The sequence below is a fragment of the Ptychodera flava genome, chromosome 15 (assembly GCF_041260155.1).
Source record: "Ptychodera flava strain L36383 chromosome 15, AS_Pfla_20210202, whole genome shotgun sequence".
In the NCBI taxonomy this organism is placed as follows: Eukaryota; Metazoa; Hemichordata; class Enteropneusta; family Ptychoderidae; genus Ptychodera; species Ptychodera flava.
Window position 1 is genome coordinate 11006636 of NC_091942.1, and position 16343 is coordinate 11022978.

Here is a 16343-nt window from a genome sequence, read left to right on the forward strand (position 1 = left end):
TCGGTTGAGGGCGTAGATACGCCCTCGAGGCACGGATCTTCAGTCTATATACATTAACTGAGCTGCTGCAAGTTGGTTAGCTTTAATTGTACATCACGACTACTCTTATCTCATATTGTATTCCTCTGGTCAGCTTCCTGTCTTTGTGGTTTGCCTGACGTGTCCTGCTTTGCACTCTTTCCCCCCCGGAATTGACCTCGATTTAGAAGGTATTGATCTCACGGTATTGCTTCTGTTCCACATAGGTCTTGCCTTGGCCATCACGCTTTCCCGGATCCCCGTTTCAAGTTTGTAAATGAAAAGTTCATGGCGGACACACTGACCTTCATGACAAGTTCCCGAAAAAATGTGTACAAAGGTCAACACTATTACATCCGTGGGACTGTAAGATAACGTAATGTCCTAACATAACCTTGAATTTTATCGTATACTTTTGACATGCTTTCCGATATGTCATGAGCGACTTGACTGTCCCCTTTTCACGATTCCCAATATCCACTAGTCTCGTTCGGCAGTCAGTTTTCAAAATTCAAGTTGGAATTAACCAGACTCTGTGTATTATATTCAGCGCAGTTAAAGAACTCGCTGGTTTGAAAGCGGGCGACGCGTGTGGAATACAAGAGAAGTCGGCCAGTTACGGGGTCGGCCAGTTGGAGTATTTAGCCTATAAGAATATATGGAATACTATTTAATGTTTTTAAGTTCCCACCAAAGTTATGATGCAAAAGTGATCTCAATCCATTGGTTTAATGTTTGCCGCTTTCCACACAATCCTAACGACACCGCACCGGCAATGACAAAGCCCACTTTACATACATTACTTTACTTCATTGGAAAACACACAACTTCTCGCTGAATGGAAGAAAAGCGTTACAAAAACAAATGAGGAAGTTAATCAAAAGGAACCAAAACAGAGTAACATAGTAGTAACATGAAAATCCATGCCTAAAATGATAGAATAATTAATCAAATCAAAGATAGAGAAAGAAAAAAGATGGTTACATTCCTGATAGTTGTTGCATTCTTAATTTCATACATATAGATATGTACTGTGCTAGAGGAATCGATATGATTTTATTTTTCAATATGAATTCGAATTTGGTAGGCATATCATAAAATATATAATGTGTTCAGGTTGGACCAGTGCGCGCTGTTCTCTGAAAGTTACTGAAAGCGAAACCGTCGTCGGAACTGCGCCTGTGCGAGTTTCTCGCTTACAAACAATGTATTTTGTGCATGATATCTAGATGCACCTCATCATCATAGCTGCAAAATTTAAATTATACGATGTGATACGATGTACAGTTAATTCAGGGATGGTGGCCATGATTGAAATCGTTGGTAAATATAAGGTAACCTGTTGCTGTAGTTCCAACATTTGCTCAGTGACCCCTGATTGTTTTTTCTTGAATTTGAAAAGGATATTTGAAAGCGAAACCGTCGTCGGAACTGCGCCTGTGCGAGTTTCTCGCTTACAAACAATGTATTTTGTGCATGATATCTAGATGCACCTCATCATCATAGCTGCAAAATTTAAATTATACGATGTGGATTACAACAGACATGTTTTAACTTTCATCAATTACCGTAATATATTGGATACAGTGTTTACATTGATCGTATGGGTCCCATACGAGCTTTGAGCGCAGTTCCGACGACTGTATCTCTTTAACCACAAAATAAAAAAAAACAAACAAATTTCTAACTAATATGTGTATAAAACATATACCGATAAAAGATTTGTATTTCACGAGCGTGAGAAAGTGAATGCAATCATATCCTGGCCGACCTCCGCTATTGACCGAGATCGTCGAACCAGGTACTGGCTGACATCTCTTGGTAGCTCCGACTGGACTAAAGATTAGTGTCAGCCGGATACTGTTGTCAGCGGACAACTGTTTGAATTTCTCGAGTGGTGGTGTGAGTTGAGGGAGTGACGTCTTTGAAGATGCATTTTAGTAAAAATCATAGGTATAAGTGGGTTGTCATAGCCAAGCGTTCTGCTCTTATATAAATCTAATCGTGTAACGCTTTTACAATTAACTTTATTGGAAGGATTGTGTGCGGGGGGTCAGGAGTATTAGGGAAATCATGTGGCTGGGAAAAGGTATGGTTGGGAACTTTTTCATGGAGTCAGAGGGGTGTGAATTTGAGAATCTTGACCTGATGGATGGGAGCCGATATTGACACCTCTCCACGTCGAGTTGTGTGAAGGCAGGCGCGACCAGTTTTTGCGTCCCCAAAAGAATTCTGCGATGCTTATCGGAATACGTTCTTGAGATCCGATTATCAGACTCACCATGCAAGGTACTTGTACAATCAGTGTAACATCTATATTCGCTGTGCTTTACGCAGACGTCGTTTCGAAGTTTTTAAGCGTTGGCGTCCATGGTTTAATAGAGCAACTGCCAAACCCAGGCCTTGAAATATGCACAACTCTGGTGCGGAAGAAAATATGAGTATCGATTTCCTCAATCAAATTTGATTTTCCTTATACAAATATGTGTTCAGCAATGCCGTGTAAGCACGGACATGTCACCTCGCCCTATTGTTGATATTCATGATGCCCCTAAATGTCTTCCGTCCTTACAAAATTTGAATGTGTGGATATTATTTATGAATTTATAATTATGAATATTATCGATAATCAAATCATATTCTCAAACACTATCGGGTATTTCAATTAGCGACCTCACTCTCAACGTTATTCAGAATCTACGCGCGAAATGGGCAGTCACAGCGCCGCCCACTTAGTATCTTTCTTCTCAGACTGGCCATTCAACTAGTGGGCAGGCCGATGTAGATGCGCATACAGATTCTGACATTGGGTCGCTCATTTGAGAGGATACCTATATTTTTAAACAATATTTATCGGTAATGTACATGTTAATAAATTCATAAATAGTATCCATAATATACAAGACGGAAGATAAGGGTCATGATTATTTTAAAACATGACACAAGGTTACGCGGTTTCCCTTAATTCTAAAATTATGTATGTGTGTTTTTGAAGGCATCTTCATTTAATCTCGTTCATTGTTCAAAAATACTCAACAAGGTTTCATGAATATAAATAAACTACGACGCGGCCTTTCATCTGTACAAGTAGAATCCAGCCGTATTTTTTAGCGCTAAGGAGACTGGATAGCGTTATCCGAAACACTCTGGATTTTGAGGATGGTACCTTTACCCCTGAAAGTTCTTATCCAATGAGATGTGAGTGACCGTATCACATGACACGCATTGCCAATGTCCTCTGGGCATGTTACCTCGATACGGTATACATACACATACGCTTTCATACGACGATCCTTACTTTCACCAAACATGAATACAAGGTAAGTTTATTACTGTATTTTGTTGGTGCGCATTGAGAGAACTTTCATATGGACATATCAGCAGTCTACTTACCAAAAAATGTCATAGAAATATTACATCGACGAGCCTATCGTGCTAAAATAACAACCGATTCGATGTTTTTACACTACTGTCACATAAATCTTAATATTAACACTGACATGAAGGACACCTCCAAACGTCACAAAGTCTTGTACAATGTTTAGAAATGCGAGGCAACATTTTGTACGGAAAAAAATATTTAGTTGTTGCCGCTTGTCTTGAAAAAGGACGAGATGGCGCTCTTGGCAGCGACGAGCCAAGCTTGTACGTAGATTTACCAAACCGGAACATGGAGACAGTATTTAACGGTAGTCGAGGTGGCGTCTTTGTTTGTGAGTTCTCTAGGTCGGGTGTCTTATTCAGATCTGACCTTTGTGACCTTAACTGTACAGATTTCGAATAGGAGAGATTGACAAGTACAAAGGATTACCTTTATTGTCCGATAATAGCGTCTCCTTTTGTTCAGCATACGATATAAGAGCGTGGGCATGCAGTGCATGGTACTTTTTGCTGCGCAGACATGCCGGTATGATAAAACTTTGGTACGCGAGCAAACCGTTAAATTTAATGAAAGTTCTGTACCGCTTCAGATGATTTTAGTACACAGGAAACACGTATGCCTGAGTGCTTGTTTTAGTCAGTGGTAGCTCATCTGTGTCAATCTATTTCTCTGCGATGACAGAGTTCATCTATCCTTCTGAAATGAAGTCAAACTATACAGGGCAGTCAAGCTATAGGACTGCGTTGCCGCCCAGCGTAATAGCTAGGTACGGGGAAACTGTTCCGCATATTCGTTGCGGGGCAAATTAAAAATGCGTGCAGAAAAGTTTGCGTCAATCGAAAAGTTTGTTTTAAAATGAGGTACGATTATGATGAATTACGAAATGACCAGGAATAAACAAGCCGGTGTGTCGATGCTATTTCAAAACGCGGCCATTTTTATGAGTTTTACTTCAGTTACAACAAGGTTTTTTAATTTAGGGTTACTATGTGAATTTCTAACTAACATTACGTTTTATATTCTAAGTAAATCACTCTGCGAGAAAGTTTAGGTTATTTCTCACTGTGAAGGTCAGTCGTCGTGTGTATATTGCGTTCGTTTGTCAGGTCTCATAGTACCAAGATGAGATTACGCGATATTAATTCAAATGCAAGCTAAATACGTGGTCATAAGAAGATATACCATTATGCTGTTCAAGTCCAAGGGAGATGTCGCGTCAAATAAGTAAAGTGCATAGCATCATGGTTGTATCATGAAGTATATGATAGAATTACAAGACATTCGGTTGCCTACTTGGGTCTGTTGCTCCAAGATTGGCATGTATTATCTCCTCAGCCTGGACAGTAGAAGCATTTTTAAAGGTATATAGTCGTCGGAACTGCGCTCAAAGGTCGTATGGGACCCACACGACCAATGGCAACGATGTATCCTAGGCACAATGGTGATTTATAACAGTTAAAACTTGTCTGTGATAATCTATCATCGTATAATTTAAATGTTGCAGCTATGATGATGAGGTGCATCTTGATATCGTGCACGAAATACATTATTTGTAAACAAGAAACTCGCACAGGCGCAATTCCGACGACTATATCCCTTTAACCATGACTGTCTTCATACGAATTTTCGTGTAGGACAAATATTATGGCCATTTCTTTCGTATGACGCTCCTTCGTGTTACAGTCGACAATAATTATCATCGACTCCAGCTTCATCCAGAGTATCGACTGTTCAATCTGGATGATCAAAATAAGCAAAAACGATTAGAGTGCATATTTGGGACCCTCACATTTGTTCCACCGATTGTATGAGCTCATTTAGAAGCTCTTGAAATTGTAAAAAATTTGACCGCCTCGTGATTTTTTTGTGAAAATCAAAACTTTAGTTTTTTCCTTGTATAGTTAATTTACGGATCGATGGTGGCCATGATTGCAATCGTTGGTAAATATTAAGTAACTCGTTGCTTTAGGACCAAAATTTGCACAGTGACCCCCGATTGTTTTGTCTTGAATTTGAAAGAGATATTTTAAAGGGAAATAGTCGTAGGAACTGTGTCTGTGCGAGTTCCTTGTTTACAAACAATGCATTTCGTGCACGAAATCTAGATGCACCTCATCACCATACCTGCAACATTAATATACGATGTAGATTATGACAGACATATTTTAACCATCGTACCTTGGATACAGTGTTTGCATTGGTCGTTAGGGTCCATAAGACCTTTGAGCGCAGTTCAGACAACTCCATCCCTTCAAGGTTTGTAGAGGAAATTTTGAGCAAAATTTTGAGTCATTGAAGGCCCGCAATAATTAAAAAAATACTGCATTTACTGCTTTTGCAAAATAATATTCACGAGAGTACAACAAATAATAGGAGCGGGATAATGTTTGGGGAGGGGAGGGGGTTGGCAAGTTCTCTAACGACTACAGAAATAATTATGGTAACTCTTAAAACGCAAAAAAAAATTGCGCAACCTCAACCTGAATTTACCAAATCTCATGTTCTCTACATTAAAGTTTGTTCCATACTTTTCACAGCAGGTTGCAAGGGTACAGACCACCGATTACCGGTGCGCTCCCCGGCATCAAATCCATCACGCCGCCGGGTACCTCTAGCTCTAGGGACAGCGTTTCCTACAACGGGAGCAGGTCACAGTTGTCCAGCTCTAACAATGGACAGTTTGACCAGGGCGACCTTGCCCGGTCAAGACTGGTAGAACAACGGTTGAACGTTGCCGAACAGTCAAACAGAACTCTTCTTGATGAGGTGGTAAAATTACAAGGTAAAGTGACCCCCCCCTCAAATTCATCATTTTGTTGTCATCTGGAGACATGCATGATAAGAAAGAGACAGAGAAGCATAGGGGCGAGGCACGGACACAATGAGTGTCAGACATGTCAACAAAACGACAACACAAACACAGGGGAGTGCGCCGAAACATAGACTGACGAACGAATGTATGTGGGTACTGTTAATCAATCAATCAGTTAATTAATTACAAACTAATTTATTTATTTATTCATTCTTTCATTCATTCTTTCATTTATTGTGGACAAAGTGACAAGAATTACGGAGCGTATTATATCCTCTGTGACCGATCCGACTGTGTTTATCAGTTCTCGTGTTTCGATTGAACTCTAAATTCCCCATTCTCCTTTGCATAACAAATATAAATTGTACGGATGACACGAGACTTACCCGACCTACATTCAATTTTAGGACTTAGTATACTGTTCATTGCCAACCATACCTCTCATCATCTGATCACATCATACATCTATCTCGATCTAAGTCACACACACGAATACATGTCATGTTCTGTCCATCTGCTGTACGTCGGCAGGAGATTTAAAATTGTCCAATCGCAGAACTGAGGACGCCCTCGCAGCCGAGAGACAAGCCCGTCAACAACTCATAGACAAACTACGATCTGCAAATAACCTCATTGAACAGGTTGGATCGAGGCAGAGAAGCGCAGATAGCGCTCTGTTGAGTCAGATCAAACAAACCGAGCGAGCAGTCCAGGGTATCCAACAAGAAATCTTATCCCGTGGAAATCAGCAATTGGCAAAGTAAGTCCCAATGGCCGAACATGGCCTTCTTGATGTATTTGAACTACTGTCTGGTAAGACATTACCTAAACTGCGATATATGTAAAAGAACCGTGTAGCTTCTAAAAGTGCCTTAAAGACGTCATCATAGGCACTACCATTGGAAAAACCCGCACATAGACTTCTAGCTTAATAGTGAGATAGTCCAACATTTGTAAATACCGCGAAAGATGATGAAACCCGCTCAGTAACTAACTTGAAGAATTCGTGGTCTCTGTAATTTTTCAGCATTACTTGGGTAATGAAGATACTTCGACGGGACACTTTGAACGATGGAAATATATTAGTCTGCAGAGAAATTAAATCTTCTCAGATTGAATCTTGGTCGAGTTCCACACTTTTAAAACGTCCCTTTAACACTCATTGGAGTAAAAATTAGCGATTTCAGCCGTTGTAATAAATACTGTTTTGTCTGCTCAAAATGAAAAGTTACGGTATTAAACCTTGTACCCTTCTTGTTCAGAATTGCAGAATTACGGAACGATCTGGATGACGCCACCAGGATGCGAGACAAACTTGAGAGAGCCATGCAGTCGCTGATCGATGAAATCAAAACTTTCAAAAGTCGAGTAGATACCCAACAAATAGAATACAACGGATTTTTACGGAAATTGAAAGAACGATCGCAACAGCTTGAAGAAGGAACTAGACAAGCGGTAAGTTTGAATAATATATTCCTTTCAAAACTCTACCCATCATTCATTGTTCCTTTCTGTAAACAAATAGTAATCTGTAGGGTCTATCGTCATGCATGTGTCTGACTTTAAGGTAAAGCACCTCGAAATTGAAAGGCCATTGGTGATTTTTTTCACTATGTTCGTTATGTATGTCAAGTGCAAGTTCCTGCTGAACTCTCCAAAGTATGTTGAACGCAAATTATTTACGTTGTCAACACAGTGTCTCGTGTAAATGCACTGTTATTGTTTACATTTAAATCATGGTCCGGACAAGAATTCACCTGTCAACAAATCAGTGCGGTCTGTAGGGCCTACATGCACACGCTAGGTTGAGAAACTAAGCACTGTTTATCTCAACATGCTTTTGGGAGTAGAAAGCTGTAGACAGCATTTAAAACAAAATAGTGTACAGGAATCAAACGTTACAACAGTCGTAAACAAGGAGACTTTGTCCACACGTATTCAACGCCGTGGTACCGGTAGCTCATGTCGCTGCTACGTCACAATTTTTTGTCTTTTTGATATTCCCATCCACATCTGCCTTTCCTTACTGTGACGTGGGGTTTATTGGTTTGCTATTTCCTTTCTCATAGATTGATGAGACGAGGAAGACGTGCGACGATCGGAGTGCTGTCGCTAAGGATTTAATTCAATTAAAACTTCACATTAATAGTAGGTCAGTGTCTCAGGTCAAACTTGCTAATGAACCAAGGCCTGCTTTGTGTCTACGTTTGCGTCAAACAAGAGCTACTTGTGTGAACAACAAGCTTCCACATCGGGGTTGTCGCATGTGTAAAAGTGTTATTGCAGATTTGGTGACTTGGCACATGCGAATGAAACTTGAGCTAGCTTTCTCAGAGAAAGAAAAGTTAGCTCCATACTGCCGCACAAGTCTTCAGCTGAGTGTTTTGGTTCCTTCATTTTCGATTGTGGAGAAGGGACAGCTCGGCAAACAGACAAACAAACAGGTAAAACAGACACAGACGGTTGGATAGTCAGACCGACAACGTTATACAAGTAGACGCGTGGGCATGTATACACGTTTAAGAAGAAGTTTTTAGCAGCGTGTTTTCAGATCGCTGTCCGATGATGCATTTTCTGTGCTTGTCTTGTGTTCGACATCTCCTACAGGTTATCTGAAATAAGGGATGCATTACTGGATATCAGAAATAATTTACATCGAGAAGAAACTGAAAGAAGACAGAATGAAACTCAACAAAACTCAAAGTAAGCATCGGGAGTGGCACGTTCAATGACAAGACTTCCTTAAGCCCCCTCCCCCGAAAACGTTGGGGACCTTTCCTTTTAGGAACCATGGAGGGGTTCAGAAGTTTGGTTAGGGTCAGTTTCGGGTAAAATGCGCCTCGGGGACAAATTTTCGGGCGCTCCGATTTTTTCAATAAGCTTATGGTCAACCACTTTCGTCGTCATAGTTTTCTGAAAATGCAAAATTTTATCTATCCCTACAGAGTTAACACAGAGATGGCGGCCATTTTGACTGACAAATATCCATATACATTTTTTTCTGTAGTACCAAACATTGTGCATTTACTGAGAAATTCTGCCAGTCAGTACTTCCTCTTCTTAATTCCACAGAATGGCCGAATTACAATCCCATGTTCTGGAACAGGACAGAAAGCAGGACGAGACTGTACACGCGTTTAACATGATGCTGAAGGAGAGGGACCACACTGCTGAGAAGGAAAGGCTGAAATTGCAAGGCAGAGTCGCAGAAATTGCTGAAGAAGTCAACAAGAAAATGGTTCAACAAGAAATTAGTCTCAGGGAAGAAACGCAAAAAAAGTTTGAATACATAGAAAAGGTAGGTTCATGTGGATATATGCACACATACAAACACACATATATACAGTACATTAGCATGTACGTACATACATACATACATAATACTATACATGCATTCATGCAGTACGTAGGTATATACATACGTACACACACACAAACATACACACACGCATACAAATGTTCGTTGCATTATGCATTGCAGAAACTTCAAATTATCATTCGCATGTAATACCAAAACCTTTGCGAGACATTTGATGGTCATGGCCTTCACTTTCAAAGTCTCCCTGGACAACGGTTATTCTCGTTTCTTTTCCTATTATCTGGTGCAGTATTTACACAAAGAACAGGAGGCGAGAATGCGACACGAACAAGCTATAAGAGATGAGAACGAGAAGAGATGGAACGCCTTGCAGAAACTGACTCAAGACGAGTTGATGAACGTGCGGGAAGTCCATATGGTAGGGAAACCAACCGAGTTACAGAACCCTGGAAAATAAAACTGATCAATATAAAGCTTGTTTGTTATTTGATAATGCCTTGACACATAATTGTTGCCAATATGAAAATATTGTTTGAGAACACTTAAGTGCTCCTTCTATACTGGCACTGCAACGCATGTACCGTTCAGACCAAACCGAATAGCGAATGCATATATGGAGTGAACCGGTGAAAATCGAGTGGTATACCGCCGCTGGGTGTGCTTTATTGCTATTATATCATAACAGTATATTCAAATTTTGGGATGAAACTTGCCGAGAGTTCGCGCGTGTGCCAACTATCGTACATCGCGAATATACCACGATTCTTTTCACGTTTCGACCAATCAGATCTCTGCATTTGCGCCATCAATACACGTACACTGGTATGATATAATACATGATATCAGATGGTGCGTTTCATCGTTTACTGTGCCCTTCACTGAGATAAACTTGTGTTTTTGTCGCATTTCAACAAGAACATAATATGCTAGAGTTGGACAGAGTCGATAACAGTGAAAGTTCGTGGACATGTAGACTGTCGACAATCCGGTGTGCCTTTTCTTTACTATTATTGATGTAGTCATCCAGGGTTAGGGAATGCCGCAAGCATAACCGCGAGCTGCTAGACACAACGGCACTCGCGGCTTGCGCCCTCGCTTGTGATTCCCCAACTGTCGTATGTGCGAGAAAAGGCACACGGGACTGTTGACAGTCTTAGTGGACATGCTTCTATGGTTGTAACTCCTGGAATTGAGATTTCTTTTCTTTTAAAGCCACTTGAATTTTTTAGAATCCCCCGAAGAGATAGTGCTTTTGCATCCACTTTCTTCAGCTGCACTGTGTGTAATGTTTATACCGTTCGCTCCTGTTTCAAATTTCAGAAAGACAAACTCAAAATGGTAGCAGAACTCGGCAAAACCAACGACCACATAAATGTGTTAGAAGAACAGCAAGCTAAAACCAAAAATGAACTCGAGCAGTCCCTGAACACAGAGGTGAACTCTAGGTAAATATAGTCACATTCCCTACATGCACAGCGGCGACGAATATACAAAATAAGATTTCACAACTAAAAAAATTCAAATTGCAAGTCATATAACTTCATATGACTTGAAAGTCATATAAAGCTACCGCGGGCGAATGCATAAAAATGTGACAATCTACCAAATCCATCGTCAATGATTGAAATACAGATATTTTCTCAGGCAATATGGCTTAAAATAGGGAGTCGAATGCACTCTCGAGAAAATTAGATGGTATTTTGAGGGTTATCAAAATAGAAAAAGATACAGCTAAATGGGGCTTTAACCTGGCAAGCTGTCTTATTATTTCCAAACAGGAAGAAACACGACGAAAGCTTGGACAGTAAAATTGACGAATCGCAAAAAAGGCTTGGTGACGCAATCGCTAAGTTGTATAAAGTAAATCGCGAAGAACTTGTGAGTATTTTAAAAAAAATTAGCAAACGTCACAGTCATCAACATCCTTCATTAATCATTACGATACATTGCAAACAATTTCAGTAAAATTACGAGGAATAGTTTTATGTCAACGATCTCCAAAGAAATCATAATTGATGAATATGATCGTGCCAATGCTCTTCCTTATTCTAACCCATGCAGTGAGTTAATGATGTATTCTAACGAATGAATCATTCGATGGTTACAGCCTACCACTGAGGGGAAAACAATCAATGGTGGTCCATTCCTCGGCACAATTGCGTCTGGTATGATTTGAGACCCACTCATTCAAACTTGTTATTCCAAAAGCGTCCATGGAATGCCAAACGCCTGATCAGTATTTGAATCTATATAACGGATCAAATAAACCTTCCCTCCCAAAACATATTTTGAGTCTTGTCGATGCTGTCGTTGTTGTCGGTGTTGGTGTTGTAGGCTGAAGAACGGACGCAAGCTCAGCGGCGCGCACAACAAACTCAGGCCAGTATCCGTGATCTCCAAAATCTGCCTGACACGATGAAGCAGCTCAGCATCGAAGTGGCAAATCACCAAGAACAGCTGGCTGAGGTCAGTAACACGTGGATTATCGGCACTTTTCGCTGAGTTTCATTGCCACAACTTTTTCGTCTGTAGGTGATTTCTCGTCGTTGACAGATGCTCACCGTACTCTTTGTTATAACATGGTGTGAAGTCTACAATATTGTTGATGGAGGTATAATGTGAACATTAAGTCCAATGTATCTCTGAGCTGAAGTTTAATGGGTTTTTTTCATACGTCAATTTCTTGACCTTATTTGGAACCCACGGATGCCGGTACAGCTCGAAAATCAATGCCTCCGCCTACAATACGTGGATAGATTTAATTTGTAATATGATTACCCTGCACAACTGTACCAGAATTTTCAAGGATAGCGCTTGTCCTTCGGACAATTCATGACATTTCCAGTGGGCATTTAGAGCATGTGATTTGGTTGTTTTAAGCGGGTGTCATTTGGGAAGGCAATAACAAATAGCATCATCGGGAGGGCAGAGGGAATTCTTTTGGTGGGTGGGGGGAGGAGAGAGAATGGAGAATATTTCCTGTTGGGGTGATGGGATAGGGGAACGCTATAGAGTGGGGTCATCTTTCAAACCGTTGCGGGGGGAGGGGGTAGTAGGTACAATTAACTTGTACTTTCCCTTTCAAATTTAAATTTTTGTCCAAAGTACCATTTAAACTCGTAAAAACATATTTAGTCACAATTTCTCAACATCCTTTGGTTGGTTGCTTTCTGAAATTCGTTCATATATTTGTGTAGGCTCAGAAGAGGATTAAGGCCTTACAGGAGGAACAAGCTCAGGCCGGGCTCGATGACGCTCAGGTCGAGTTGGCAGACAATGTTGCTCAACTAAGTACCAGGGTGGACGAACAACAAAAAGATCTTACTGAGGTACCTAGCTGTATATATATTGTCTAAAGTCATTCTTTACACCTTTAACATGTTTATGTACCTTTGTTACAAGTAATATGTTAAGTTTTTCAGTTTTTCAACCTTGTTTCTCAAAGTAAAATGATAGAACTGTTACAGTACGGTCGTCCATGGCAATACGCAACATCCCAACTGTCAATACACCTTCCCCCCGGCCCCGACTTTACGGATCGCAGAGTATTGCCATATAGTTTTCAATTCACTCGACAACTTATGGGACAGATTAAAATTAAAGGTATACAGTCACCTGTAATCTAAATATGACCATATATGGTCAAAAGGGGCGTTCCTTGGTATTCAATGCCCATGTGAGGGCGCTGTTTTTAAAAAGCGGTCACCCGCTTAAAACCGACAGTATACCTTTAATATTATAGGTATATAATGATTGCTATCAATATATATATATATATATATATATATATATATATATATATATATATATATATATATATATATATAATACGTAACTCACATGATGCGCGTGAGTTCCATCACCAAGCCTCAAGTGGAAGCCGTTCCGACGTGTTTATTTGAACAAATCAGGAGTGAATTGTTAGTTTTGCTTTTTCACAAAAACATCTTACTGCATTTTGCTGTCTGAATTATGACGATCGGTTCTACTATACTAAGCTTGCCAATCATAGTAGGTTATAGCGACGCGGGCAGCCAGGGTTTTGATTTGATGGAATTGTGTCTATGTACAATAAGCAGCGAAAAACCTCGTGAACTATAACGTAAAGTTTAAGATCCTTAATTAATTATTAATGAAAGGTCTGACGCACAAATACATGTTAGGATCGTTCATTGACATTGTTGTTCATTTCCACGGTCATTTAATGCGCGCGTTTGCTGGCAAATAGGCGAATAAAAAGGTGAAATTGGCCCTTACTGAATGTTTCATAAGTCGACTTAAATCGCCTTTCCGAAGACTACCCGATCTTTAAGTAGTATCTTCACATCTCTCCTGATAGTGACAATGAGACAGGGCTTTTGGTATTCATATTTGCGGTATCGTGCGGTAAATAAACTGTATTCTGAGTCAGCTCCTAATATTCTGAGATTTGTTCTGTCTTAGAACCACTCTTGTGAAATGATAAAATAGCAATAACGTCGCGTGAGCTATGTTTGAGTAGAACCACTTCATCCTACTTTATGGTCCATTATCCCTACTTTGAGTGACTAGGTCCACTTCATCCTACTATGCGGTCCGGGTATGCGGTCTACTACCATCAGCTGTCACTTTCCTGGTGCTTTTACCACCATGAATATCTTCCGTACCGTTATGTGACCCTCTTTTGTTTGCAGGCTAAAAAACTGATCGAAGATTTAAAAGAAAACCAAACTTTAACCCAGACTGAAGATAAGGATCAGCAAGATGAATCTGAGGGCCCTACAGGCAAACTTAAAGAACAGCTTGACGAGGTATATAGGCTAATCTCTTTTCACGTTCGACACTTTTCACATGTGAGAAATAATACAGCTTTAGCATTAAGTAACATCAGTGTAATAACTCATATTTTATGCATTCCATGTATTGTGAAAATGATCTATCGAAGGCTGTTTCATTTGAATCTGCTGATAGTGTATGTTTGTATGTATGTATGTATGTATGTATGTATGTATGTATGTATGTATGTATGTATGTATGTATGTATGTATGTATGTATATGTGTGTATGTATGTATGTATGTATGATGTATGTATGTATGTATGTATGTGTGTGTGTGAAGCATTATATTTCAAACAATAAAAATGAGTTTCATTTGTGGTGTTCGTTGTAGATTCGTGAAGCGATAAAAGACTTGGAAAACCGACAAAATGAAAAAGTCGCAAAGGTAAGGTTACCATCTGTAAAGTTTCACTGGCTTTCATGGTCGTGGTATAGGCCATTTATTGGTTCTGTAGTGTGAAGTCTTTCATGAAGGTACTTTGATTGTAGTTGTAACAGTTGTCAGTTGCACGACATGAACATTTGACCGTTCTGCTTTTCTCGACCAATTGCAGTGCAGTTGTACATGTAAGAATCCATACTTTTTGTTATTCGTGCCTTTGCATGTATCTTTTGAAGACTACGTTGCGAACACTCGTTTCGCCAAAATAATGGCAATCAGTCATACAGAAATCACTTATTGTGGCCCAGTTCGGCGTTAAAGAGAGCATATATGCGATGTGATATTTGTAAAACTAAAGGTAGCAAAGAAACAATTACTTTTTATTTCACAGGCAAAAATTATGTCGTAATCGTCAGTGCACCGTATGTTAAACATAACTAGCAGATATTAAATCAAAGTATTACATACGGTTACCAATTTTAAAATCAAAAACGTGTCGTTCATTTATGGTCTTTGTTGTAGCTTCACAAAGAGATAACAGACTTGAAATGAGAAACAAACTACGACAATTGATGACATAAGTATTAAGTTGTCGATTGCGTGTCGTGTATCGATGTGTGAACGATGCGCGACTCAACTACGCTTCTTGTATTTTATTTTGTATTATCTGTGTTTTTACCACCAGAAGCCTTGTGACAATATCTTCACCTGCTCACTGTCATGCACACTGGCATGTCTAAACGTTTAGGCTGCACAAAGTGGATTTATTTTCTGTTTAGTACCGTAGTGTTGTTCGTAGATTTGTACACACAGTTCAACGATTTTTTATAAGTTAGGGATTAGGTAGCAGACGTCGACGACACTTTACCCGATATATACGCGGAGAGTGACGCCACGCTTCTTTACAGTGACGTCATTCCTTCTCGTGATGTCTGCTTTCTCAAGAAGTTGTGATAAATATATTCTTCTTCCTAAGACTAACGTATGGCCTTGTGTTTTGCAATAAAATCATTAGGTCTTCAATTTTTATCACAATACTTGCTGCAATGTATCTTTATTAATATGATATGATATGGCAATGATCATTAAAACCCCGCAATAGATAACATTTTTCTTGTCTTAGGTTAAAGGGAGACAAAAGCAAGGTAAGGAGATGCTTGTGTTTGCCTTAGTTTGCAGTTTGAACATACGTGGATATACAAAGCATATACTACATTGTCCTCGGTGACTATTACAACAAAACTTACAAGATTGCAATAGGCAAATGAAAAAATGTGTCTAGCCGATACCCAGCGTTTCCCAAGTTCAAATATTTGTAGCCTACTCATTCTCACGCAATCACAAGCAAAACCACGCGAGATTTGGATTCATTACAGGTGTAATCTTATGATGTAGTCGACATGTGACTGCTTTCCATAGGAAAAGCGTTCTTCTGATATTTTGTCGACATCAATAAATGAAAACGTAACTAAAAAAACAAAACAAAAAAAACCCAATTTTATTGGGTATACAGTCACCTGTAATCTAAATATGCCCATATATGGTCAAAGGGGCGTTCCTTGGTATTCAAAATGCCCATGTGAGGGCGCTGTTTTTAAAAAGCGGCCACCCG

At 39.7% G+C, this 16343-nt stretch overlaps 1 protein-coding gene across 1 annotated transcript; it reads left to right on the top strand.

Moving 5' to 3' along the window:
* Positions 1-3285: 3285 nt before the first annotated feature.
* On the top strand, positions 3286-16201 carry LOC139151144 (putative leucine-rich repeat-containing protein DDB_G0290503). Its single transcript, XM_070723704.1, has 15 exons — positions 3286-3338; positions 5938-6182; positions 6744-6972; positions 7475-7667; positions 8282-8364; positions 8820-8915; positions 9285-9510; positions 9821-9949; positions 10852-10976; positions 11310-11409; positions 11866-11997; positions 12729-12860; positions 14205-14321; positions 14681-14734; positions 15855-16201. The coding sequence occupies exons 1-15, from the start codon at positions 3328-3330 to the stop codon at positions 15957-15959; spliced, it is 1977 nt and encodes a 658-aa protein (XP_070579805.1). The 5' UTR covers positions 3286-3327; the 3' UTR covers positions 15960-16201.
* The last annotated feature ends 142 nt before the right edge of the window (positions 16202-16343 follow it).

Excerpts from the sequence above, each read along its gene's own strand:
- LOC139151144 (XM_070723704.1), top strand. Across the intron at positions 10,977-11,309 it reads AACACAGAGGTGAACTCTAG|GAAGAAACACGACGAAAGCT; the intron begins GTAAATATAGTC and ends ATTTCCAAACAG. Across the intron at positions 14,322-14,680 it reads TTAAAGAACAGCTTGACGAG|ATTCGTGAAGCGATAAAAGA; the intron begins GTATATAGGCTA and ends TGTTCGTTGTAG.